Raw genomic sequence first — 26,309 nt, 5'->3', positions numbered from 1 at the left:
TTCGAAAGAAGACAATTTACAACATGGCAGCACAAGTAAGTCTCATTGCACTTTTTAGAGCAAATCTTATTTTCCCACAGAATGACATAAACAGAGTAATATAAACAAGAACTGCCACCTTCCCCATGGATTTGAGGATTTAGAATAATCTTCCATCATCATCTAATGTGAAGACTGCTGTACATGATTTATGGGAAGTACATATCTATCTCAAAACATCATTAATTTCATCTAAACAGAACTGTAACAGAATGCTATTTGTGTTAACAAATTTTGGGGAAATACTGAAGATTAAATAAAGATAACAGAGCTTAGCAAAGGTAAAAAAGATACATCCACACTACATCTTGGGCCTTCCTTTTAGCCAAACAGATCTAAAGTAGAAAACAGTTACTCGAGATTCCAATGAACTCAATTTATGCTCCTCACTGGCACGCACTGGTTTTCTAAGATACTTTCTTTAAAGTATCTAACACTGCTTACTCTGCAAAGAAGTGTTCTGTATAGTTCACACCTACTATCTCACTTAACACTCACAACCATCTGAGGGCTATCATTACATCTACTTGAGAGATGAGAAAACTAAGGGCCAGCAAGGTTAAGGAACTAACACATGGGTCACAACCTAATAAGCGATGGAAGCTGAATGTAAATGAAGGCATCCTGAGAGGCAAGTATACACTTTACACCACAATGCTATATTACAGCCAGTCAAACACCACGGTCATCAGTCTTACAGAAGCTATTTCTGTACAAATACAAATTATTGAAGAGAGTATGGTAGGAGTGCCAACACAGTAAGAAGAGGGAAAGGCAAGCTTCACCTGAAGCTCCCAAAGGACAAAGAAGTGATGTGAAAGTACACATTAAGAAACCTGCATAATGGGAGGGAGGAGGAAACCTTTTTTTTTTTAGATTTTATTTAGTTGTCAGAGAAAGATCACAAGCAGGGGGAGCGGCAGGCCGAGAGAAGGAGGCTCCCTGCTGAGCAGAGACCCTGGAATCACAACCTGAGATGAAGGCAGATGTTCAAATGAGACACCCAGGCACCCCAAAAAGGCCTTTTTAGAATTCTAATAGTAACACATTTAAAATTTTGATTAGGGGTGCCTGGATGGCTCAGTCAGTTAAGCATCTGCTTTCAGGTCAGGTCATGATCCCAGATCAAGCTCCATGTTGGGCTTCCTGCTCAGCGGGGAGTCTGCTTGTCCCTATGCCTATCCCTCTGCTCATGCCCTCTCTCACACTCCCTCTCTCAAATAAAATATTTTTTAAAAAATAAAATTCTGATTAAATGTGTATTTGTACTTGTACATTTATAAATATGTTAATACTACAATATTAAAAATATTTATGTAACTTCTTGATATTCACACTATATAATCTCTTCACATATTAATCTGAAGCCCTGTTCCAGGCAATATTCTATATACAATGAAAAAATAAAACCATATTAAAGTCTGAAAGATAAGGGGAGAGAGGTTGGGGCTGGGTATGTTTCAAAAGATTGTAACTGAAGACATCTCTGAGCTGTTATCAAAAGGGCAGAAGCAATCTGAATGAGAAAAATGTACCAAACAGACAACTCCTTTCTGAGTAAATTTTATTTCAAAATATTCTCATGCACAAAGATGCATGGGCTTATCCAGGTACATTAAATGAAACAGACCTCTTAACCTTGGACAACTAAGAAGCCAGTTACCAGGTCTGACCTCTTTTGGCCCATTGAGAATAACAGATCCTCTAAGGATGAATTCAAGCCTGCACCAAAAAGACTGGCCACTGGATCCTTTTTGTATGCTGAATAATGGATTTATGCACAAAGCCTATGGGACATTTCCAAGTTCAGTATGCTGTGGCTATGCTAAGATAAGCCACCATTCTCTACTCAGGAGATGCTTCATAAAAACAGTGGCTGAATAGTTTGAAAGATAAATACACAGTCACAGATTAAGGCTCACATAACGTTAGAACCACAACATTAAACGATATACTATATATAACCATCAACACTGTGAAGAACATCAGATTCTGTGGAACCTCTGGGAAATAATGATCTACATGATTAATAAAATGTGTAGTTTTAATCTGCAGAGACTGAAAGATTAGTTGTTGCCGAGGGCTGGGGAGAGAGGATACGGGAAAGGACTGCTTAATGAAGAGTTTACTTCTGATAAAAATGTTTTCTAGCAAGACAGGTTGCACAACAATATGTAAAATTAAAAGCCCTAATTTTACACTTTAAAATGGTTGATTTTATATTATGTGAATTTCACCTCATTTTTTTAAAAGATTTTTTTATTTATTTATTTGACAGAGAGATCACAAGTAGGCAGAGAGGCAGGCAGAGAGTGAGAGGGAAACAGGCCCCCTGCTGAGCAGAGAGCCCAATGTAGGGCTCGATCCCAGGACCCTGAGATCATGACCTGAGCCGAAGGCAGAGGCTTTAACCCACTGGCCACCCAGGTGCCCCATCACCTCATTTTTAAAAAGTGAGATTTTTAAACTCTCACACACCCATCTCAGTAAATAAATATTTACACTTTTGTTCTTTTCTACTACTACTACGACTAATACTAAAAAGTTATTTTTTACTAATGAAAGATGTGCGGGAAGGGAAGGGTTCCTTAAGAACTATACAGTAATAAGATTCCAATTCTACAAAATCCCTCTTATTATTAGAAAGTGACTGGTAAGAAGAGATCTGTTAATAAAAGTGGTTCCAGGCAGGCTGACTCCAACCTCGACAAGTCAGAGAATAAAAGGAGAAGCTCCTCATAGTTAGGCCCAGAAAACAGTCATATATCAAAATTGCCCAGAGGAAGCTGGCTCCTAAGTTATCGCCGCTCAAGGTTAACACTGTATTTCATCTCCAAAATCAGAAACCCACTCAAGGAAAGAAATCTGCATAAATTTCAGTGCACTGGTAACTATTAGTTATTTCAATCTTTTTTCATTCAATGGCTCCAAAATTAAGTTATTGTAGACAGAAGTTTTGTTAAACTTTCAGGCAAATCTTTTAAGAGTTATGGCCAATCATCATGGAATTTATTACCCAAACATGTGGGAACTAACTGTACTTTACTCCTAAGACATAGTTTGAAGGATGAATACATTCAAAGATCCAAGATACTCCTGTCAAAATAAAGAAAAAAATCAAGATGAAAAACTGCTTACCCTGTTGCTAAGGACCTTCTGAACAGGCTCAGAGTCATCAAACACAACAAAACCAAAATTGGGTAATTTCCCGCCACTGTTAATGCGTAGCTCCACCACATTCCCATAACCTGCAAGAGAAACACAGATTCTCAAATAACTGATTAGAACACAATTCCAAATTCCAAAATAAGAAGTGCCATTACATATAATACACACTGGACTTCAAAGACGTAATAAAGAAAAACAAAATCTCTCATTTTCACATGTTGAAATGTTTTAGATACATTGAGTTAAGTAAAATACTTAAATTCTCCTGTTTCTTTCTACTTTTTAAATACGACCACTAAGGTGCCTGGGTGGCTCAGTTGGTTAAGTGACTGCCTTCAGCTCAGGTCATGATCCTGGAGTTTTCAGGACTGAGTCCCCCAGAGGGCTCCCAGCTCCATGGGGAGTCTGCTTCTCCCTCTGACCTTCTCCCCTCTCATGCTCTCTCCCACTCTCTCAAATAAATTTTTAAAAAATCTTTAAAAAAAAATAAAGTAAAATATGACCACTAAAAAAATAAAATAAAATGTGGCCACTAGAAAACTTAATATTATGTATGTGTCTTATGTACTTCTACTGGACAACACTGCATTAGATGAATCAAGTGTTTAAAACTCAACCTACTTAAGGCATCTGAGTGGCTCTAACAGTTAAGTGTCTGCCTTCAGCTGGGGTCATGATCCCCAGGGTCCTGGGATGGAATCCCAGGTTGGGCTTCCTGTTCTGCAGGGAGTCTGCTTCTCCTTCTGCCCCTCCCCCTGACTTATTCTCCGTCTCTTGTTCTCTATTAACAAAATCTTAAAAAAAAAGAAAAATGTATAAATCAAAAATAAATAAATAAAACTCAACCTACTTTGAAAAAAATCTTTAAGCTCCGATTTGTCTACTTCATGTGGCAGATTGCCAATGAAAAGTTGGTGACTATCAGGGTGTCTCACAATTCTTCGGGGCTCAACATCACCTTGCTCACCAGCTTCACGGACTTAACAAAAACAGCAATGAAAGACAGAGAAAGACAATTTTCAGTGACTATTTCATTCAATAATATTTTTTTCCACCCCTAAACCCAGGAAATTCCATTAACTCCAGAATTTTTTAAAGTAGAAAATATCAACCACCCCTAAGAAACAAGCTCTCACCTCGTATTCCCCCCCACCTAGAGAAGTCACCCTTCTGGGCGCTTACTTGGTCTAGGTCCCCTCTGGGGAGGAATATTTATTCGTTGTTCTCGCACTCTTTGATCCCTCTGAGGTCTCTGCGGTGGAATCTGAGACTCAGGCTTAGACTCCGGACGAGGCTGAAAAATGTAGAAGTAAACTTCTGTTTAAAAACAAAGCAAGCTGACCTTTTTTCTTATAAAGTTTCTTAGCTGACAATAAGGTTTAAAAGAGAAAATGACAGGGGCGCCTGGGTAGCTGTCAGCTGAGTTTCGATTCAGGTCACGATCCCAGGGTCCCAGGATGCAGCCCGATGCGGTACTCTGCACTCAGTGCAGAGTGGGCGTGCCCCGTCCCTCCCCTCGTGCACAAAAGCACACTCATGCTTTCTCTCTCAAATAAATAAATCTAAAGGAAAAAATGACAATTCTCTCACAAAATTACTAAAAAACCACCTCTTCTCTATGTACCAGTTCCAACATTCTCTAAACCTACAATGAAACCTAATGACATGAAATACAGGCAAATGTGCCTAATATACAAGCTTAGAAACTCACCTGTGAAGCTGGTACTTTAACAACATGAGGTGGTATCCCAGTAACTGGAACAGCTCCACTGGGTGGAAGGTTCTTACTGGTCACAGATGCCCAAGAAAATGTCTAAAGGAACAAAAAACATTAGTTGATTACCCATACCAAAAGAATATAAAAGCTGTTAGTTCTTCATTTCTTCTATATAGGAATCACATTTTCACAGGTAGAATGGAGTAGCTCGAGATTCCTTTTTTTCCTCCTACTTAGAAAATTTAGTACTAAAATTCCCTAGGACTAGTAAGTACAACAAAAAATGAAAGGTTTAGCATCTTAAGAAGCTCCTTTTGGGGCGTCTGGGTGGCTCAGTAAGTTAAGCGTCTGCCTTCAGCTTGGGTTGTGATCCCAGGGTCCTGGGATTGAGCCCCACATCCGGCTCCCTGCTCAGTGGGAAACCTACTTCTCTCTCTCCCACTCCCCCTGCTTGTGTTCCCTCTCTCGTTATGTCTGTGTCAAATAAATAAAATCTTAAAAAAAAAAAAAGCTCTTTTCACTCAATTTCAGGTTTGTGAATCTAAGAAAATTCTCCCCTCCAAAACCAGCTCTTTCTCCCATGATTCCCCCAACTGATGGTACAAGCATCAATTCAATGACAACTTTAGAATTACCTTAACACCTTTTCAATCCATATCAAATTTACCAAATCTTCCTATTTATCTTCTATCTTCACTGCCACAACCTTAACCCCAGGTTATCAGTATTTCTCTCCAGGACAACAACAGCACCTTCCCATTCCAACCTACTTTTCTACCTGCAAGCTTAAGTCATTTCACATTTCTCTTTCCTACTCCCCTAATCACTGCAAGAGAGAGACCAAGAATACTATGTTTTACCAATAGCTCCCATACCTAGAATAACGCCTAGCACAGAAGCACTTGAATTAACTGATAAATGGCGTAAGAACCCTGAATATATATATATATATATATATATATATCTTTTTATTGTCTAATATATATATATATATATATGGCATTAAAACATATTCCTTCACAGAGCATCAAATGTAAAGGTTCTGTGATTTCAGTTATCATCACCCTGAGGAGACTCAGGATTAACTGAAAAGTTACAAAATTTTTGAAATCAAGTATTCTAATTAGAAGACTAGCTACATTTCACAGTTTGTTTCTACTTCTACTGTAAAGTTATCCTCAAGTAGATTTCAGGAAAAAAGCAGGAATAAGTCTATTGTGCCATGATATTTTTCAAAAAGATACACTATCACTTACTGGTTTTAAGAAACAAGTCGCGATTTGAAACAAAGTATTTAAAAAATAAGAGGTTAAGGATATGGTGATAAAATAGCATCTGAAATTTCTGCTCTAATATAAAGTATTCAAGTTGCCTTGGGAGAGGAGGACAGTTACTTATATAAAATGATATGCAATTTACTTCTTATCTGAGGTATGGCTCAATACGTAAGAAATTTCCCTGAACCGTAAAGTGTGCCTACAAAAGCCAATGTAACAATAATAAAGGAAAAGAAAGATCTTTAAAAATAAACCAGAAACAGAGTAAGAATAAAGACACATTGCATACCCTCAAGTCTTCCTGTACTGTCTGAGTTATGTCCGTAGGTGCTGGGGAAGAACTCTTCTGCACATCCTCCGGAGCAGTTTCTTCCAGTGCTGGCTCAGACTTTTCCTCTTGGATTTCAGAAACAGGTTCTTGTTCTTGTTCTGGTTCAGGATCTGGCTCTGGTTCAGCAACAGGTTCCTCTAAATGTTCTTCTAAGTCATTGCTTTCATAGGAAAATTTGAGAAATATCATTCTGCCTCTACTGATTTAGCAAGAAATTCCCAAGTATTTATTAACTATAGAGACCTGAACCAAAAAATAGCTCCCTCTCTCCAAAAAAAATCTAGGAATTCCATATCTGAATATTAACAAGACAACTTTTTCATACAGCAATCAATGACCAAATCTTAACTGCAATCAGATTTTCTAAATTCTGATAAGCAAATACATCAAAATAAATTGAAATGAACCAAATTATGGTTTCTGTTACAACACAGAAACTCTCACAATTTACCTACCACACATAACAAAAGATTAACAGGCTGTAGGAAGGGGAAAAGAGTTTTCCAATGGGTATAGTTGTAGTTTTGTGAGATGTAAAGTTCTAGAGATCTGCTGCACAATTATGTGCATATAAACATTACTACACAGTGCACTTACAAATGGTTAAGAAGGTAAATTTTATATTATGCAATTTTTACCACCAAAAAAGCCTCTCATTATAAAGAAACCAGTTACAATTCAGAATACTAGCTCTTAAATCAAAATGAATGTTAATGTTGCAGTTTTCCCCCTGGAAACTCGGGGGGGGGGGGCATTTGGCATGTTTTTGGTGGGACAACAGATTATTTTCAACCAGCAACCCAGGTGAGTAATGTGGTTATAGTCCATCACCACACCTTGAGAAATACATAAAAATATCCTTTAATCACGAAATACTAACACCAACAGTTTCATATCACATAGCATCTAGTAGATACTCATTTCTATTCCTATCAAACAAATTTCTGTTCTGGATGCAGAGGAAAAAACACAGCTTAAAACAGTCACACATTTAGTGTCTGAGTTAATTAATGAAACTAACTGCTATTTAATTCATGTCTGAATTTTTACCAATGTATGCCTGATCTTTAAGTCCTTGAACAAATTTATGCCCCCCAAAGCACCTAATGCAATGCCTTCATGTATTACTTGATAAGAAATCCCAGAACCTATTTTTCACTTACTGCCAAGCAAGTCATAGCACTTTTCCAGTTCAGATCATCAAAAGCAAAACCTTTTTCTAAGAAATTACTGTTCTATTCTGACATAATTCTGAGAGAATATGACTTCCCTCTAACAAAGGGGAAAACAAGACAATCAAATTCTCATGCAGCTCCTGACAGCTGAACAAAGTTTTTCTTACCTGACAGTCTGATCATAGAAAGTTCCAGAATCATCGGGTACCACCTCAGGTGTCTGCTGTCTTTCTTCAGGCTCCTCTACCTCTTCCTCAGATTCTGTGTAAGAAAACAAATTTCAAGTAATTAGTGCTTATTTAATTCTCAAATACAGGTGCCCCTTGCACAAAAGGGTTTGAGCTATGCAGGTCCACTTATATATTCTTGACAAATATATACACTACAGTACTATAAATGTACTTTCTCTTTCTTATAAAGTTTTTTTTTTAAATTTTATTTATTTTACAGAGAGAGACAGAGACAGCTAGAGAGTGTACACAAGCAGAGGGAGTGGAAAAGAGAGAAGCAGACTCCCTGCTGAGCAGGGAGCCCGACTCAGGGCTAGATCCAGGAACCTAGTATCATGACCTGAGCCAAAGGCAGACGCTTAATGACTGAGGCACCCAGGCGCTCCCCCTTATAAAGGTTTTAACAGTATTTCCTTTTCTTTACCTTAAGAATACAGTATATAATACATATACAAAAAATGTGTTATTGACTATTTATGTTATCAGTAAAGTTTCCAGTCAACAATGGGCTATTAGCAGTTCAGTTTTTGTAGAATGAAAAGTTACACTGGGACTTTCAATTTGGGGGGGTTGTGTGTGGAGTGCTCCATGTTGTTCATAGTTCAGTTTTATATTCACTTTCACAATGCTCATCATTATCAAAAAAGCAATGAGGTGGGTGGAAGGATGGGTTAAATGCGTGTTGGGGATTAAGAGGTGTATGTGTATGGGTAATGAGCAACAGTATTACATGGAAGTATGGAATCACTTATCTCACATACAAAACTAAAATAAAAAGAAGTAATGAAATAAATAAATAAATAAAGCAAATGCAGCAATTTGGTGGTATCATGGCAAAGGCTCTAAGGACAGAATTAAGGCTATTACAGTGTTTGGGTTACGAACATGGGAGTGTGAGGTCATACTGTCCATAATCCAATGCTGGCTCTACCACCTAACTAGCTATACAGTATCAAGCAAATTACTTCTCTGCATCTCAGTGCCCTAATCCATTAAATGAAAACAGTACTTAAAGTACTTACTTATAAGCCTGTTGTATTACACAGTAAATATAAAGCACTTAAGACTCATTTCAGCCACATAGAAAACACTAATATACTGACTATAACTAGTGTTTAGAGACAATTCGTCATGGGTTTCTCATGTATCTGCACATATTACAACTACGGCAACGCTACCCTTTGTTACAAACTATCTTTAAAGAACATTTTATACAGCAAACAGCCTCAGAAAAATAGTGTCTCCCTCCAGAGCACAGGGCAGGTATGTTTACTGCCCATTATAAAGATTTTGATTCCTTGAACTTAAGGTTCCACTCCTATAATGAACCCCACTCCGATGAAGGTATCATCTGGACTTCATGGTGTCCCGTGGAAACTGTGGCAAAAATGCTTAACACTGTTGCAGTGAGTAATTACCTATTACTAAGGAGTTTTAGGTCTTCCAGAAAAAAGCTAACCTATTAGTTCCACACAGGTATAAAAACTCAGACCCTTCCTCCATCTTGACAATTAGAAGTTATAAATGAAGAATATAGACTGTAATAAAAACATTCAAGAAACCCACACTCTCTTCAAGTCAACTGCATGACATCAAAAAAAAAAATTTTAAAAAAAAATTTAGACAAGTAACTTACCCTCCTGAGGCTCAGTTACAAAGCCACCAAAGACCTCATCTTGGTATCTGAAGATATCATTGTGAACGTAGAATTTATTTGCAACAGAGCCCTGCAATGCGAACAAAAACTTTTCATTTATTCAGCAGACTTTCAAAAAGCCAAACCACCCTACACCAGTGATTCTCAGCTATGGAAAATATGCACCAAGAGAAGACATTTGACAGTGTTTGGAGAGATTTCAGTTTTCACATGGGGAGTGCAACTGAAGCTTGAAAAGAGAGCAAGGGTGCTGCTAAACATCCCACAATACAAGAACAGCCAGCCACAAGGAAATTATTTGCCCAAAATGTTATTAGTAACACCATGAAAAACCCTGCTCTACATTATAGCCATTAAAAACCACAGTCAAATATATTGCTTCCTTAAAATACCACCAGACGAATATCCAAACATTGGTAAAAGTCTAAGTATATAAGATGCCGCATACCTCAAATCATTTTTTGAACAATAAATACAAACTACCAACCACAACAGGTATTTAAAATTCCTTTAATCTGTATCCAACAATATTGATATAAGCACTCAATGATGGTACAGCTGAAAGGTGTGCCCACACTAGGTAAGACACATCAGAGTATAAATCCAACTATGTCATTAACTAGGTCTTCAGTGTCTAACACTGTCTCATTTGTTCCCCCCCCTCAAAAAAAAAAAAAACCATCTTACAGCTTTGAGTATTAGTATTTGTTTTGAGACAGTTCATGTAACAATGCATCATATTAAGATAATGTTAGATTCTTCCTCTTTAACAGGAAAAGGAACTTTAACTGGAAAAATTGGTAATCATATTCCACATGATTCTTTGTATAGTTAGAAGTCCATCAAGTTCATTCTACAGATAATCTAAGCCATCCTCTAAAATTCATGACTAGGGACGCCTGGGTGGCTCAGTTGGTTGGACGACTGCCTTCGGCTCAGGTCATGATCCCAGAGTCCCGGGATCGAGTCCCGCATCGGGCTCCCAGCTCCATGGGGAGTCTGCTTCTCCCTCTGACCTTCTCCTCGCTCATGCTCTCTCTCACTGTCTCTCTCTCAAATAAATAAATAAAATCTTTAAAAAAAAAAAAATTCATGACTAAAAACCTGTAATTTTTCAAAAAGATAATAAGTATATTCTAACAGTAAAAAGATAATAAGTATATTCTAACAGTAAAAAGAATGGGGCTTTAGATTCATCATTCCAGACAGAAAATTATCTTAAGGACAATGCTAGAGAAAACATCTAATCGCTATTGAGCCACTTCTACATGCTTATGCAGATAGGTGCCCTGACTCCATTCAGTCTGCACCAGTCAGGAAGACAGTACAAATGTAATTATTCAACATAAACGTGTGGCCCTTTCGTGACAAGCATGGTTAACTAAAAAGAACCAGGACTCCTTGAAGAAATAGCAGATGCCAAACAAGCACTAGGGCTGGAGCACGGAGAGTCCGAGATGAGACTAAAACATCTTGTTTCACAAAAGTTATGAAGTGGTCCCTTTGCCAAAACAAGTAACAGAAGCCAGCTTGAAGGAGCTCAGACTTAATAGATCTGGGGTATTTTAGACATTAACTAGTGGTTCACAGACCTTAATTAGTGGTTTAAATCCATGAAATAAACAGACTCCACAAATAACAGCAGATAGAAGGCAGAGTACTGTAAAATGCCAACTAATTAATACCAAATGATAGAAATTGACAATCACCATTTATTACCATCAGAGTGGCAGGTGACTCCAGCAACAATGATGCTAAAACTAGCAAAGTCTGATGAAGAACAAGATAGTCTCAAAGACAGCAACCACAATTTACTATTAAGAAAAATAAAAATGCTACCTTCACAGTGGCAAAACGTGGTGACATCACTTTAACTTAGTCATTAATTGTTAACATCACTAATAGATAGGACTAAATGACATCCAGTGCCTTCCTAATGTGAGGCACTAAAAGACTAATGTGTGTATAACCTAAATCTAATCATAAAGAAATAGACAATTCAAACTGAGATAGTCTACAAAGTACTTTGCGCTCTTTAAAAATGTCAATGCCATAAAAAACAAAAAAAGAATTACTGCACATTAAAGGAGACTGAAGAGACATGACAGCCATATTATGTGTAACTTCAGATTGAATCTTGGACCAGGAAAAAAAAATACATTGGATATTACTGGAACAAACACCAAAATTTAAATATGGGCTACAGAATCCTAACTGTATTAACATCAGTACTTCCTAAATTGGTAACTGTACTATGGTTATGAAAGAGTATACCTTACACTTAGGAAATGCTCACTGAATTATCTAAGGATGACTAGGCTTGATGTCTCCAACCTATTTTCAAATAACTTTGAGTTAAAATGACAGGTAAACAGAAAAAGAATTACAAACATATAGGCAAGTGCTAGCAGTAGTTCTAGGTAAGGAGTATGAATTGCTGTACTATTATTATGACTTTTCTCTAAGTTTGAAATTCAAAATGAATAGTTTCTTAAAAGATATGCACAAACTTTCATTGTTTCTTTTTTCATACCTCAGGAGCAAGGACAAATGTCTGCATGAATCTCCTCAAAGCCTGGTTGTTATTAGAGAGCAAGCCCATCACCTGGACCACTACACCATCATTCAGAGTGGCATGCGCATCAACATGGCGAATCTTAGTGTGGCAATTGGTAAAGTTTTGTGACATCACTTTCCTATGGATCTCCTAAGGAATCAAAGCAGGAGTTAATGACTTACGTAACATTTACACAATTTCCAACAACAAAGAACTTCCTGATACAACACAAGTAGAGTTAGTTTGCATACTTAAATTACAAACTACACAGCCCATACTCTAAATTTGCCTTAGAACAGTTTATTCCCAGTGACCACCTTGAACTTTTTAAAACTGTCCTGAACTGACATACCTAAAATGTTTAAATGAATGATCCTCATGCTAAAACAAAATATCTCCTAAACAAAAAACCTTCAGACTACAGGATTCAAAATGAACAAATATGACACTCTGAGCTTTCCAATGGCTGTATTTACCAAATCATTACGAATACCAAAATTTCTAAAAAAGAAATATGGAAATTTGATCTTTAAGTATCAGTAAATCTACCAAATACATATCTGCCTCAATTGTATGGGTTATTTTTTAGTTGCGTTAACAAGCTGCAGAAAGCCTGGGATGCTTACTTTCTGTCCATAGACAGCATCTGCTGGCTTTCCATTTGAATCCAATCCCCCATGGACATAAGAAGAGTTCTTTCCATAAAACCTGAAAAACAGAGAGACAATTTTCTTGTCAGTTTCAAGTAGCCTAAGACTAGATACTTATTTTTTGTTTGGTACCCACTTGCCTCAATGGCAGACTCCTGAAAGCAAGATGTGTTTTCTTTTTCATCTCTGTATGGAATCTTAAATCTACCCCCTTCCTTCATGTCATTCAATATTTGCTGAACAGAAACAGATTTGGTCAATGAGGCAGAACACTTATTTTATAAGACATAATCTCCAGATTTCATAGTAGGATGATTGTATTGGTAAAGATCTTTTAGTTCATGTCAGGAAGGATACTTAGAATCAAACAGAAGTTTCTGTTTTCACTCTAGAAGCCAACAGGCAGTTTAGATACAGGTAAGGCCATCTATACCCTCTCATAGGCTTGGAGAATCCAATCCTTCTATAGATCTGAGAATGCACGTGAGGGGTTTCCAAGAAAAACCCAGTTACTGGACAGGTGTGTGGCTCAGTCATTTAAGTGCAACTCTTGATCTCGGCTGAGACCCTGATCTCAGGGTTCTGAGAGTTCAAGCCCCACGTTGGGCTCCATGATGGGCACAGAGCCTACTTAACGTGAAATAAAATAAAAACCCAGTAACTCATGCAGTTGAAGGTTTAAAAGTAATTTAACAATTCTGCTGATGCATTAAGAGCTTCAAATTTTAAGTTCCCATAGCTTTAATTCATCTATATCCTCAACTGTTTTGTTTTCATTTTAATACTGGATCAGGAAAACCTGACACAGATACAACCAAAAGTGCCACAATGCAGAGATAACTGCTATTAGAATTTCTTGATAGCTACACTACAGGTATACAACTTTTCACAAATGAACCCATACACGTCATTCGACATCCTGGTTCTGTCTGCCCTCCCAAAAAGAGGACAGATTAGGGCCCACAGTTACCCCAAGTAGACCCTGCAAATTTTAAAGTTATAAAAGGCTTGAGTGAGCCAATGAATCAGTTCACTGATGGCTAATCCACTTTTTCCTGTCAGAGAGAGAGGGCACACACAAGCAGGGAGAGAGATGGGCAGAGGGAGAGGCAGACCCCCTCCTATGCAAGGAACCCAACGCAAGACCTGATTCCAGGACACTGGGATCATGACCTGAGCGGAAGGCAAATGCCTAACCCACTGAGCCCCCCAGGCGCCCCTGGCTAATCCACTTTTCATTACAGGCATCATCTCACAGACACTTCAAGTTCTGTTCCAGACCACAAGGAAGAGAATAATGCAATAAATAGAGTTGAAAAGCTTTTTTGGTTTTCCAGTGCATACAGAAGCTATGTCTACACTATAGTCTATCAAGTGTGCAACAGTAATTCTATAAAAACAGTGCACATACATTAAAAAACACTATATTGCTAAAAATGCTAACCATCACCTGTGCTTTCAGTTAGTCCCAATCTTTTTGCTAGTGGAGGATCTTACCTCAATGTGGATGGCTGCTGACTGATCAGGGTGGAACATGCAGAAGGCTGGGTAGCCATGCCAATTTCTTTTTTTTTTTTTTTTTTGAAGTTTTTTTTTCAATTGAGACTCGTCCATGAACGAGGAAAGGTCAATTTCCCATGGAGCTGGGAGTCCGATGCGGGACTCGATCCCGGGACTCCAGGATCATGACCTGAGCTGAAGGCAGTCGTCCAACCAACTGAGCCACCCAGGCGTCCCGCCATGCCAATTTCTTAAAGACAACAATGAAGTTTTCCCCATCAACTGACTCGTCCTTTCACTAACAATTTCTCTACAGTGCGTGATGCTGTTTGATAGCATTTTACTCACAGAACTTCTTTCGAAACTGTGAGTTAATCCTCAGTTAATCCTGACATTGCCTTAACAACTCATTCTATATAATAACCTATCATGTTGCCATTTCAACAATCTTTACAGAGTCTTCACCAGTAGATCCCATTCAAGAAATCACTTTCTTTGCTCATCCATAAGCAGTTCCTCATCTGTTAAAGTCTTAGAGTTATTGCAGCAATTCAGTCCCATCTTTAGGCTCCACGTCTCATTCTCATTCTCTTGCTATTTCCACCTCATCTGCAGTTACTTCCGCCACTAAAGTTTTGAACCCATGAAAATCATCTATGAGGGCTGGAATCAACTTCTTCACTCCTGTTCATCTTGATATTTTGACATCTTCCCATGAATCACTTCCAGCAATATAAGGCTGTTTCATCTACCCTGAAAATCTGTTGTGTGGTGTAGCCGCCTTCATTAATTCTCTTAGCTAGATCTTCTGAAGAACTCGCTGCGGCTTCCACATCAGCACTTGCTGCTTTGCCTCGCACTTTCAGTTTATGGAAACAGCTTCTTCCCTTAAAACCTCATGAACCAATGTCTGCCAGCTTCAAACTCTATTGCTGCAGCTGTGTCACCTGTCAGCCTTCACAAAACTAAAGAGTAGGGGCCTTGCTCTGGACTAGGCTTTGGCTTAATGGAATGTTGTGGCTTATTCAATCTTCAAACTACTCAAACTTTCTCCATATCCACAATAAGGCTGTTCTGCTTTCTTATTACTTGTGTGTTCATTCCAGTAGCACTTTTAATTTCAAAAACTTCTGCTTTGTACTCAGAACTTAACTAACTGACCCAAGAGGTCTAGCTTTTGGCCTGTCCTATCTAGCTTTCAGCATTCCCTCCTCATTAAGCTTACTTGTAGCTTTTAAGGAAGAAATATGGGACTCTTCCTTTCACTTAACAGTAAAAAGCAATTATAATAAGGTTAAATAACTGGCCTAGTTTCAAAATTGTTGCGTCTCAGGGAACAGGGAGAGATGGGATACAGCCATCAGGGGAGGAGTCAGAAGACACAAAACATTCATTGAACATTAAGTTCATGGTCTTATATGGATGGGCATGAACCCCAATATAACTATAGTAACAGCAAAGGTCAGTGATCACAGATTACCATTAACAAATACAATAATAAAAAAATTTGAAAAATATTTGCAAAATATCTGCAAAGCACCATAAAGCAAAACACAATAAAATGAGATATGCCTGTGTATCTAAGTTGTACTTCAGAGATAAATGTGAAAAAAGAGGTGCTGGCATCAATATATATCAATATTGACAAGAAACATATTGATTCATTTAATTATCTTTCAACTCCTGCTCCTTTTCAAATTTCCAAACTTATCTAACCTGAGGGCACAGAATCAAATTCTGACATAAAACATAAAAAGAAAAAAGGAATAGGGCACCTGGATGGCTCAGAGGGTTAAGCCTCTGCCTTCAGTCCAGGTCATGATCTCGGGGTCCTGGGATCGAGCCCCACATCGGGCTCTCTGCTCAGAGGAGAGCCTGCTTCCCCCTCCCACCTGTCTCTGCCTCTCTACCTACTTGTGATCTCTCTCTCTGTGTCAAATAAATAAATAAAATCTTAAAAAAAAAAAAAAAGAAAGAAAAAAAGAAAAAAAGCTTTAAAACCTGTTCAATCAGTTAATAGTCATGTCAGCACCAGCAAATTTTTAACCTCTTACCATCTTTATCTGCAAAATAAAGCTATCCTAACAATGCTTTACTAAAGGTTTCTGTAAAGACCTATAACAAACATGTAAAATTGGAAAACTATAAAGCCTTAAAAGAATATGAGGTATTTTCCATTTTCAGAGCAAAATTCAAAACAAATTTATAAATTTCCTTTTGCACCCAATAAGCATGTAGTATCTAATATGCAAGCTCGTCAAAGTATAGAGGAAAATAGTCTGGTCCAGCAAATACACATTTTAGAAACTCTAAGAAATATTCTAGGAGCGCCTCAGTGGCACAGTTAGTAAATGTCCAACTCCTGGTTTCAGCTCAGGTCTTGATCTCAGGGTCATAAAATTGAGCCCCATATCCAGCTCCACACTCAGTAAGAAGTCTGCTTAGGACAGAAGTCTGCTTAGGACTCTCTCTCCCTCTCCCTCTGTCCCTGCCAAGCACATGCACGCTCTTGCTCTAATAAATCTTAAAAAAAAAAGATAAAGAAAAGAAACAAGAAATCATTCTAACAAGTCCACGTAAGTAGACATATCTATAATCCTGTATAATGTAAGACTGTTTGTAAGAGGAAATAATGGAAGCAACCAAGAAAAATTCATCAGTGGGAATTAAAGTATGCTACATCTCTATAAAATGAGATGCTAAAATTAATGTTAATACATGCAGTACCCTTAAGGAGGACCCCAGATTATCAAGTAGAAAAGCTAAAAGACAGTATGTAAAAAATCTGCATATAGAGAAAAAAACTGCAAACATGGTTTTTACTAAACTTCCATGTTTACTTCATAAACTTAATTTACAAGCCTATACCATTTCCACTGAAGTTTCCCCAATTTTTTAAAAGCACATCAACACAAAAGTATCATTACAGGAATAGTCTTCAACACATTCACTAAATATTCAAGGTTCATCAAAAACAGCACAAAAAAAAAAAAACAAAAGCATAAATATACCTTTACATTCTCAGACAGTTTTTCTGATAATGGGTAAGTTTAAGTAACTTAGTCTAATTTCTTTCTACTTGTATATTCCTATTTAAAATTATGATTTTAGGGATACCTGGGGAGCTCACTCAATTAAGCATCTGACTCTCAATTTCAACTCAGGTCATGGTCTCAGGGTCATGGGACAGTCCTACCATGGGCTGCACACTCAGCAGGGAATCTGCTTGGGATTCCCTCCCTCACCTTTTGCCCCTCCCCTTGCTAGCACCTGTGCAGGCTCACGCTCTTAATAAATAAATAAATAAATCTTTAATAATCTTTTTAAAAAATAATTTTAACAGAAATTATTTACTGGCTCTTATGTACCAAGCACTATTATGCAACAGCCCTACAAGGTGCATGATGCATTAAGAGACTCTAGTAGTAATAAGTACTCACAGGGTAAAAAATGTCTTACCTGTGTAGCATGTCTGGGGCCTGGTTCAGCAGCGTGTAATACTGTCTCACAAATTCCCGCCCGACCAGCAGGGGACTAGGCTTCTCCATAACCATTGCTTTGGTCAATTCAACCTGGGGGAGAAAAAAATGTCAAGTATGTTCAACGTGAAATATCAAGTACAAGGAGGAAAGTGGCAGGGGAGGAAATATAATCATTTAAATAAAACCAACTCAAAGTACAACAAGGCACAAGAACAGTTCTTGGTTTTAAAAAATCATAAGAACAAATAAAATCCACACAGACAGGATTTTTAGTCAAATTTATTGCAATGAGATGAACAGTGAGGGGAAGGGGGCGATTCACGATAAAGAATTCATTATTCCCAACAGTCAACTTCTTCAAAATGAATATAAGAAGGGGCGCCTGGGTGGCTCAGTGGGTTAAGCGGCTGCCTTCGGCTCAGGGCATGATCCCAGGGTCCTGGGATCGAGCCCCGCATCTGGCTCTCTGCTCAGCAGGGAGCCTGCTTCCTCCTCTCTCTCTACCTGCCTCTCTGCCTGTTTGTGATCTCTCTCTGTCAAATAAATAAATAAAATCTTTAAAAAAAAAAAAAAGAATAGAAGAAAATCAAAGGTACATATTTCCAGCATGCACCCTACCGTTAACTTCTCCGTATTTTTAAACCCAATTAAGAGTGTTCTGGTTCTAAGATTCCAAACACATTCTTTTTTTTTTTTTAATGTTTTATTTATTTATTTGTCAGAGAGAGAGAAAGAGCAAGTGAGCACAAGTAGGGAGAGCAGCAGGCAGAGGGAGAAAGCAGGCTCCCAAAGAGCCGGGAGCCCTACGTGGGACTCGATCCCAGGATCCTGGGATCATGACCTGAGTGGAAGGCAGCTGCTTAACCAACTGAGCCACCCAGGCGTCCCATCTAAACACGTTCTTATTTGTGGCAGTATTAGATTCAAGAGTGATAAATTTTGACATAGAGGCACATATAATCACATTTTTAGTCTAACTAAATCAGAAAATTTTTTAGTATCTTTAATCAAGAACCACAAAATCTAAAAATTCTGAGCTTACTTCATGATGACACCGAAAATAATCTAAAATTGGGTGAGGTAAACAAAATGTTATTACTCAACAAAATAATCTCAACACCTCAAAATCATGCTTTAAAGTTAGTATCCTTATGATCTATGAGTATTAAGAGAGGCAGCTGGCACACACACAAGTAAGTCCTCAATTACTGTCAGTTATTATCAAAACAAAACTTTCCGGAAAAAAAATCTGGCATGAGATATAATCCAACTTTTCATTTGAGGAGATAAAATCATCCTGAAGTTAAACACATAGGTAAACAGAGAGACATGTACAGATCAATTTCAGTATAAAAGAGGCCAAGAAATTTTACTTCTGTTTTCTCAAAGGACAGGCAGAACAACTGATTGGTCAATCCTAAACAATCTGTGGAGATCTGTTTATCCTTATCTAGTGCATTGTATTATTCTTCACCAAAATCTAAGCAATTAGTTCAAGGCCAGTCTGTATTTTCTCCAGATTACAGGCACTAGATCAATACAAAATACAATCAAAACATAGCTCATATTGGAGAGCAGTTTACCTGTAAGCATGGTTAAGAGAATATCAATAACAAGAATCTGGATCTTAGGTCTTAAACTAATGTACATAGACTAAGGCAGAATGAGAAATTGTTGTATTTCTTGTGTGGCTCACAGTCCCAAAGGAAAAAAAAAGGTAATTTCAGATGTTTTTACTGATTCTTAATTTTTCAGAACTTCAAAGCTACGGATATAGACAGGAGAAGAAAGCTAACAGTCATCTAAGCCTATGGTTTTCAAGTTTTAGTATTTCCCATTACTTTCTATAAACCCAAGCAACTGCGCTTTTTAAATATGTATTACAGTTCCCATATAAATTTTCCTTCTTAAAAGGGATTGGCTACTCTAAAAATCACTAACATCTGACCCAACCTCAAATAAAAGGAAAAATCCAATGTGATTCTTGGGGCGCCTGGGTGGCTCAGTGGGTTAAAGCCTCTGCCTTCAGCTCAGGTCATGATCCCAGGATCCTGGGATTGAGCCCCACATTGGGCTCTCTGCTCAGCATAGAGCCTGCTCCTCCATCTCTCTCTGCCTGCATCTCTGCATACTTATGATCTCTGTCTGTCAAATAAATAAATAAAATGTTTAAAAAAAAAAATCCAATGTGATTCCATCACATTCCCAGATCCCACTAGTTTCACATATGGAAGATAGCTCTCCCAATTCCTCGGAAACTGGTAGTATCATTTTCATTCCATTAAGTTGTGCTTGCATATTTTCTAATACATAAAGAGGCTGAAAGGAAAGTTTTGCTTCCCTCTATTATCCAAAATATATAATACATCCACAATATAAAAAGCAACTTAAAGGGAACCTGCACAAGACAGACAAATCAAAGAATACATTAAGCAAACCCCTATTTTTCTATTCCAGTTGCACTTACTTCTCGAGCACCATCTGCTCTTGAATTCCCAGTCAATATTACAAATGTCATTACCAGACCAGTAATATCAACCTAACTGCATCCTTAGACACTGCCAAGCAGTCTCATTATAAGATAAATTACTAAAAGACATTTTATCAAATATTACTTTCTCACCTAATATTACTATGCAATATAATAAAAATCCTCCAAATTATGTATCAAACATAAGAAAAATTATAGTCTGTAGACCACCTCTAAAACTTCTCTTTTCCCCTCCTTCAAGATTACCTATATAATTCAAATTAAAGGAATAAAGAAAGCTTATTGGTTTGATTATACCATTAACAAATATTTTATTTCTGGTTATCCCCCTAAAGCCAAGAAAAAAAGTAAAGCTAAAAATTTACATGCTAAATTGATCTCCATCTCATTTGTAGATTTTTCTTAAGAGTTATTAATTCTGAAGACAATACTATGATCCCTATCATTTACCAAGTTTCCAACATTTCCGTTATTATCTTAATGGTTTAACATAATTGAGTATTTGGAGATATACATTAGAGAAATGTATGTAAAGTTGACCTCAAATACTCACCCTCCCAGTTAGGCGCAGACACCCATCCCACCCACAGTTGAAATTCCGTAACTTTTGACACCCCAAAAACTTAACCAACAGCCTACTGCTGACCAGAAACCTTAACCAGTAACAGTCCAATTATACATATTTTCTATGTGATATGTATTATATACTGTATTTGTAAAATAAAGCTAGAGAAATGAAAATATTAAGAAAATCATAAAGAGATAATACATTTCCAACACCATTCTGTATTATTAAAAAAAAAAAATCCATGTACAAGTGGACTCCAGTGTTTAAACTCATCTTGTTCAAGAGTCAACTGTTTCAGGGTGAGGATTATAAATATACAATAGAAAAACTATTCAAGCTGAATCCTTAAATTTCATAATTATATCATTTGTAAATTACACCTCCAAAATTCTATATAAAAAGTGCTTTCAGGAGTGCCTGGGAGGCTCAGTCAGTTAAGCATGCAACCCTTGACTTTGGCTCACATCATGATCCCAGGGTGATGAGACTGAGGCCTGCCATCAGGCTCCCCACTCAGTGCAGGGTCTGCTTGAGATTCTCTCCCTCTGCCCTTTCCCTCCCCCTGCTTACAGGTACATGTGCACACTGTCCTTAACTAAATAAAATTTAAAAAAGAAAAAGAAATCCTTAAGGAGGGAAAGTTACTGAACATGACCTTCAGTTTGCCAGTTTTACTGAACCATCCAAGTCTAAGGAAAATCTGAGTGCTCTAGTTCTGAACAGTGAAAAAAGAGATACAATAAAAAGAACCCCCCTAAATTTTCTTTAACCAATTTTCACTGTGAAAAATTCTCCAACATTATTTACTTGCTTTGCTCCTGGGCTGTAACTTAATCTCTGTGCCCCCACAGTTCTTTCATCTGTAAAACTGAAATTGTAACAGCAAGAACTGTCTATTGAATAGTAAGCACTGAATGTTAGCTATTAATATAAAATTAACTAACTCTAATTAAGGAAAGCTTTTCCACATTCCACCCTTTTCTGTCCCCAGAAGACTATTTAAGTATTCTGCTAGCAGTACTAAAATACAGGATTCCTGTGAGAGTAAGAATTTTTCTACAGAGTACCTTAGATGCCCAAGCACTTAATGTAGCAATAACTTTTCAGAGAATTTCTAAGTTGACTTGATGATTTTTTTCAAAGATTTTATTTGTTTGACAGAGGAGAGCATGCACAAACAGGGGGAGCAGCAGAGGGAGAGGAAGAAGGAGGCTCCCTGCTGGGCGGAGAGCCCAACCTGGGTCTCAATCCTGGGTTCATGACCTGAGCCGAAAGCAGAGGCTTAACCTGCTGAGCCACCCAGGCGCCCCTATTTTCCTTTTAAACAACACTATTTTATTCTAATGGTAGGTTAACAATTTGTTGAACTAAAAAGATTTCTGAAACAATCTTTACTCATCAAAGACATGAGGAGTATTTCCCTTGAGAAAAGTTACTAGAAAGTAAGTCAAAATGTTCATCTCACTTTAATCCCAACACTAGCAAACTAAAAATAGAGCACTAACCACATCTGGGGTGGGGGAGGGTTAATTTTATATTATGGAACTACCCATGCATGAACTGTATTAAAAAATTAAAAAATAGCAAGATGTAAAAAAATTTTTTTTAATTTAAAAATTAAAAATAAAAATAAACATAGCCAGGTGTAAATATGCAAAATAAACAAATATAAAAACATACATAAACGAAAGGAATAAGTACTCACCTTTGTAATGTTATGGGAAGTTACATTCTAAATAACGTATATAATGGAGTGCTACGGTAAAAACAATAAAATTGGGGCTCCTGGGTGGCTCAGTGGGTTAAAGTCTCTGCCTTTGGCTCAGGTCATGATCCCAGGGTCCTGGGATGGAGCCCGGCATCCCCGAGGCATCCTCCTCAGCAGGGAGCCTGCTTCCCCTCCTCTCTCTCTGCCTGCCTCTCTGCCTACTTGTGATCTCTGTCAAATAAATAAAATCTTTAAAAACATACACACACAATAAAATTCATACACCTCTGTATTGCTGGAATATCCTGGCGAGAACATGCATTATTTTTACAGTAAGAAGAAAAATGCGACAAAAGGTACCAACATCCAATAACTACTAGTGGCATGTTAGTTATCTTAGTTATCTTACCTATTTTAGCTCTCCTGAACAGATCTTTAAAATCAGAACTGTAATTCCATAAACTAACTCCACTCTGTGATTTTTGATTAGTATGAGTGGGCTACTTCACAAATCTGAGGACCATTCATCTCCCTCTAATTCCTAGCAGGCAATATGGATGATCCAATTTCAACTTTTTCATGTGCAGGGAGTTTTATCTGGTTACTTTCTCAGAACTTCAGGGCTAATGTCTAAGAGCTAAGCATTCTCCTAAAAAGTTCTTAGTTTCACCTTCAAATTGGTCTTAGATCTATCTATTTACTTTGGTTTTTGTTTTGGTTTTTTTTTGAAGATTTTATTTATTTGACAGACAGATCACAAGTAGGCAGAGAGGCAGGCAGAGAGAGGGGGAAGCAGGCTCCCCACCCCCGGCTAAGCAGAGAGCCCGATGTGGGGCTCGATCCCAGGACCCTGGGATCGTGACCTGAGCCGAAGGCAGAAGCTTTAACCCACTGAGCCACCCAGGTGCCCCAATTTACTTTGCTTTTTTAAGGGACTGTATCAGGGGTACCTGGGTGGCTCAACTGTTAAGAGTCTGTCTTCAGCTCAGGCCATGATCCCAGGGTCCTGGCATCAAGCCCCCCGTTGGGCTCCCTGCTCACCAGTAAGCCTGCTTCTCCATCTCCCTCTGTCCTGCTTGTGTTCCCTCTCTCACTGTATCTCTCTCTCTGTCAAATAAATAAATAAAATATTTTAAAGAAAAGATGTCAAAGATTCTATTTAAAAAAATAACAGGGGGTCTGGGTGGCTCAGTCAGTTGGGTGACTGCCTTCACTTCAGGTCACGGTCCCAGAGTCCCAGGATCAAGTCCCGCATCGGGCTCCCATCTCCACGGTGAGTCTGCTTCTCTCTCTGACCTCCCCTCTCATGCTCTCTCTCACTCTCTCTCAAATAAATAAATAAAATCCTTTAATAAATAAATAAATAAACAAATAAAGGATTGTATCAGAAAACTTTCTGTTGAAGTTTTCCAGTTTTAGGAAAGAATTCACTTTTGGCTTAATAACACTATCATTTTTCCAACAATACCATTTGGTGTTGGCATTCAGATTCCTCAGAGCAAACAATGAAAGCATCAGAGCAAACAATGAAAGCATGATTATGGTACAGTACAGAAAAAAAAGTTTAAGGTAACAGAATTATTAGCTACCTACATGGAATTAAAAAAGTTCAATTTTCATCCTTTTCTTACCTGATCCGAAAAGCACGTAACACCATCAATAAATGTTACAGTAAAGTAACATTTAATGGAAATGTCAATGATCTCTCAGATTAACATAATCACTGATGCATTTTTTTGGTGGATTTACCCTGATTGCTGAATTACTCTTAAATTTCAAAATGTCTACTTAATCCCAAGTTACCAAATTGCATGACAGCTTTAAAGAAATTTCCATCAATAATTTTGCTAAAGTTCACAAAGAATGTCAAGTGTGCTTCCTTTAACCGAGTCTAAAAAGCTGTGAGCATTTATGTTCCCAGAGCAGGGAAGCATGAAGACGAACCATAATCCACCTCGATTAATAGTACAGCTTACTCTGGCAAAAATCAATGATCTCAGGGTCACGGGATCCAGCCCAGAGTTGGTCTCCCACTAGGTGTGGAGTCTGCTTGAGATTTTCTCCCTCTCCTTTTGCCCCTCCCCTGCACTGGCACATGCTCTAAATAAATAATCTTTTAAAATAAATTTTAAAAATTAAAAATAAAAAGATAAAATCTATCACTTCACACAGAAGATCCCCAAAGTATTAAAGTATCAGTGGGTGGCTCAGTGGGTTAAAGCCTCTTCAGCTCAGGTCATGATCTCAGGGTCCTGGGATCAAGCCCCTCATGGAGCTCTCTGCTCAGCAGGGAGCCTGCTTACCCCTCTCTCTCTCTGCCTGCCTCTCTACCTACTTGTGATCTCTGTCAAATAAATACATAAAATCTTTAAAAATAAAATAAAATATCAGTCAAGAAGACATGGGTGTCCTGGGTGACTCAGTTGGTTAAGCGTCTGCCTTCAGCACAGGTTATCTAAGTCAAGGTCCTGATATTGAGCCCTGCTCAATGGGGAGCCGGATTCTCCTCTCCTCCCAGCGAGGGTTCTCTCTCACTATCTCGGTCTCTCTCCCAAATAAATAAATAAAATCTTAAAAAACATGTATCAGTCAATATCGAACACTGGCAAGAAGTCAGGAAAAGAGAACCTGTGAAACTGAAGGGAGTGTCAACTGCTCCCACCACAGGGAAGAACGATTTTGCAGTTATCTTATAAAATCCAAAAGTTCAATGAATCTAGCAATTCTCTTCTAGATTTGTACACGAGAAACTCACCCGTGTACAAAAGACATCAACTTGAGAAATAATTTCTCAAATAATTAGCCACCTTATTTCTAAAACATAAAACAACCACCTATGTGTCTGTCAAACAGGTAACGGATTAAGGTGCAGTTTATCCCTAACATTCAAACCTCTATATCTAACATAATCATATGGGGCACTTAAAAGATTAAAAAGCAGTACTATTTATAATTACTCCAGGTTAACTGGAGTGAATTAGGGCTGTCCCTGGGAAACCAAGACATAAAGTCATCCTATTTATAGCAGTCAAAGTCAGCATGAAATAGATCTCAAAAATATTACATTAAAAAGTTAGTTGCCAAATACATACTGTATGCTTCTGAACATGTTTAGAAGTGTTTTTAGTATACGTTCACAGGTACAATTTTTTTTAAAATAGTCTGTAAAAACAGACAAATAGAACCTCATAACAGAATAGTTATGAAATATACAAACACATATATGGACAACTAGGATTTTCAACGTTAAGTGCAGATAATCCAATAGAAAAAGGATATTCTGTTCAACAAATGGTGGAACAATTATACATCCATATCTACAGAAAAAAATGAACCTCACGTCACGCATCACATCATACTAAAATTTAACGGGGTGTCTGGGTGGCTCAGTAGCTTAAGTGTCTAACTCAGCTCAGGTAATAATCTCAGTCCTGGTATCAGAGCCCAGAAGACCTCAGGAGTCAGGCTCTCTGCTCAGCAGGGAGTCTGCTTGTTCTCTGTCCTTCCCCCTTGTCATGCGCTTGCTTGTATCAACGTCACTAGATCTACTGTTCAATCTATTTTCTAAACTCTTCACATTTACCACCTGTCACTTCCCTTCAAAATTCTTCATGGTAGATCTTTGGAGAAACGGTTGACTCTAGGACTGACAAAGGCAAAATACAAGTGAGCCTTAACTGATAAAGAAAATGCTAAAAACAACAACAAAATAAGAACAGGGAACATGAAAGGACACAAGGGCCAAAATCGAGAACAGTG

At 37.8% G+C, this 26,309-nt stretch overlaps 1 protein-coding gene across 3 annotated transcripts in view; it reads right to left on the bottom strand.

The window, feature by feature from the left end:
* Positions 1–26,309, bottom strand: part of G3BP1 (G3BP stress granule assembly factor 1) — a 38,034-nt gene that overhangs the window by 7,308 nt on the left and 4,417 nt on the right. For all 3 annotated transcript variants that reach the window (XM_004737775.3, XM_004737776.3, XM_013048934.2), the window contains 10 exons: positions 17,761–17,873; positions 12,778–12,859; positions 12,128–12,301; positions 9,574–9,664; positions 7,875–7,968; positions 6,491–6,692; positions 4,919–5,020; positions 4,390–4,501; positions 4,058–4,186; positions 3,178–3,287 (listed from right to left, as the gene is read on the bottom strand). In XM_004737775.3, the coding sequence (XP_004737832.1) occupies positions 3,178–3,287; positions 4,058–4,186; positions 4,390–4,501; positions 4,919–5,020; positions 6,491–6,692; positions 7,875–7,968; positions 9,574–9,664; positions 12,128–12,301; positions 12,778–12,859; positions 17,761–17,855 (1,191 nt within the window). In that variant the 5' untranslated portion in view covers positions 17,856–17,873. The remainder of the gene's footprint in view (positions 1–3,177; positions 3,288–4,057; positions 4,187–4,389; positions 4,502–4,918; positions 5,021–6,490; positions 6,693–7,874; positions 7,969–9,573; positions 9,665–12,127; positions 12,302–12,777; positions 12,860–17,760; positions 17,874–26,309) is intronic.

Source organism: Mustela putorius, unplaced genomic scaffold (genome assembly GCF_011764305.1).
Source record: "Mustela putorius furo isolate JIRA1106 unplaced genomic scaffold, ASM1176430v1.1 tig00000407_pilon_pilon_pilon, whole genome shotgun sequence".
In the NCBI taxonomy this organism is placed as follows: Eukaryota; Metazoa; Chordata; class Mammalia; order Carnivora; family Mustelidae; genus Mustela; species Mustela putorius.
The sequence above is the reverse complement of the archived record's forward strand: the minus strand, read 5'-3'. Positions and strand labels throughout refer to the sequence as shown.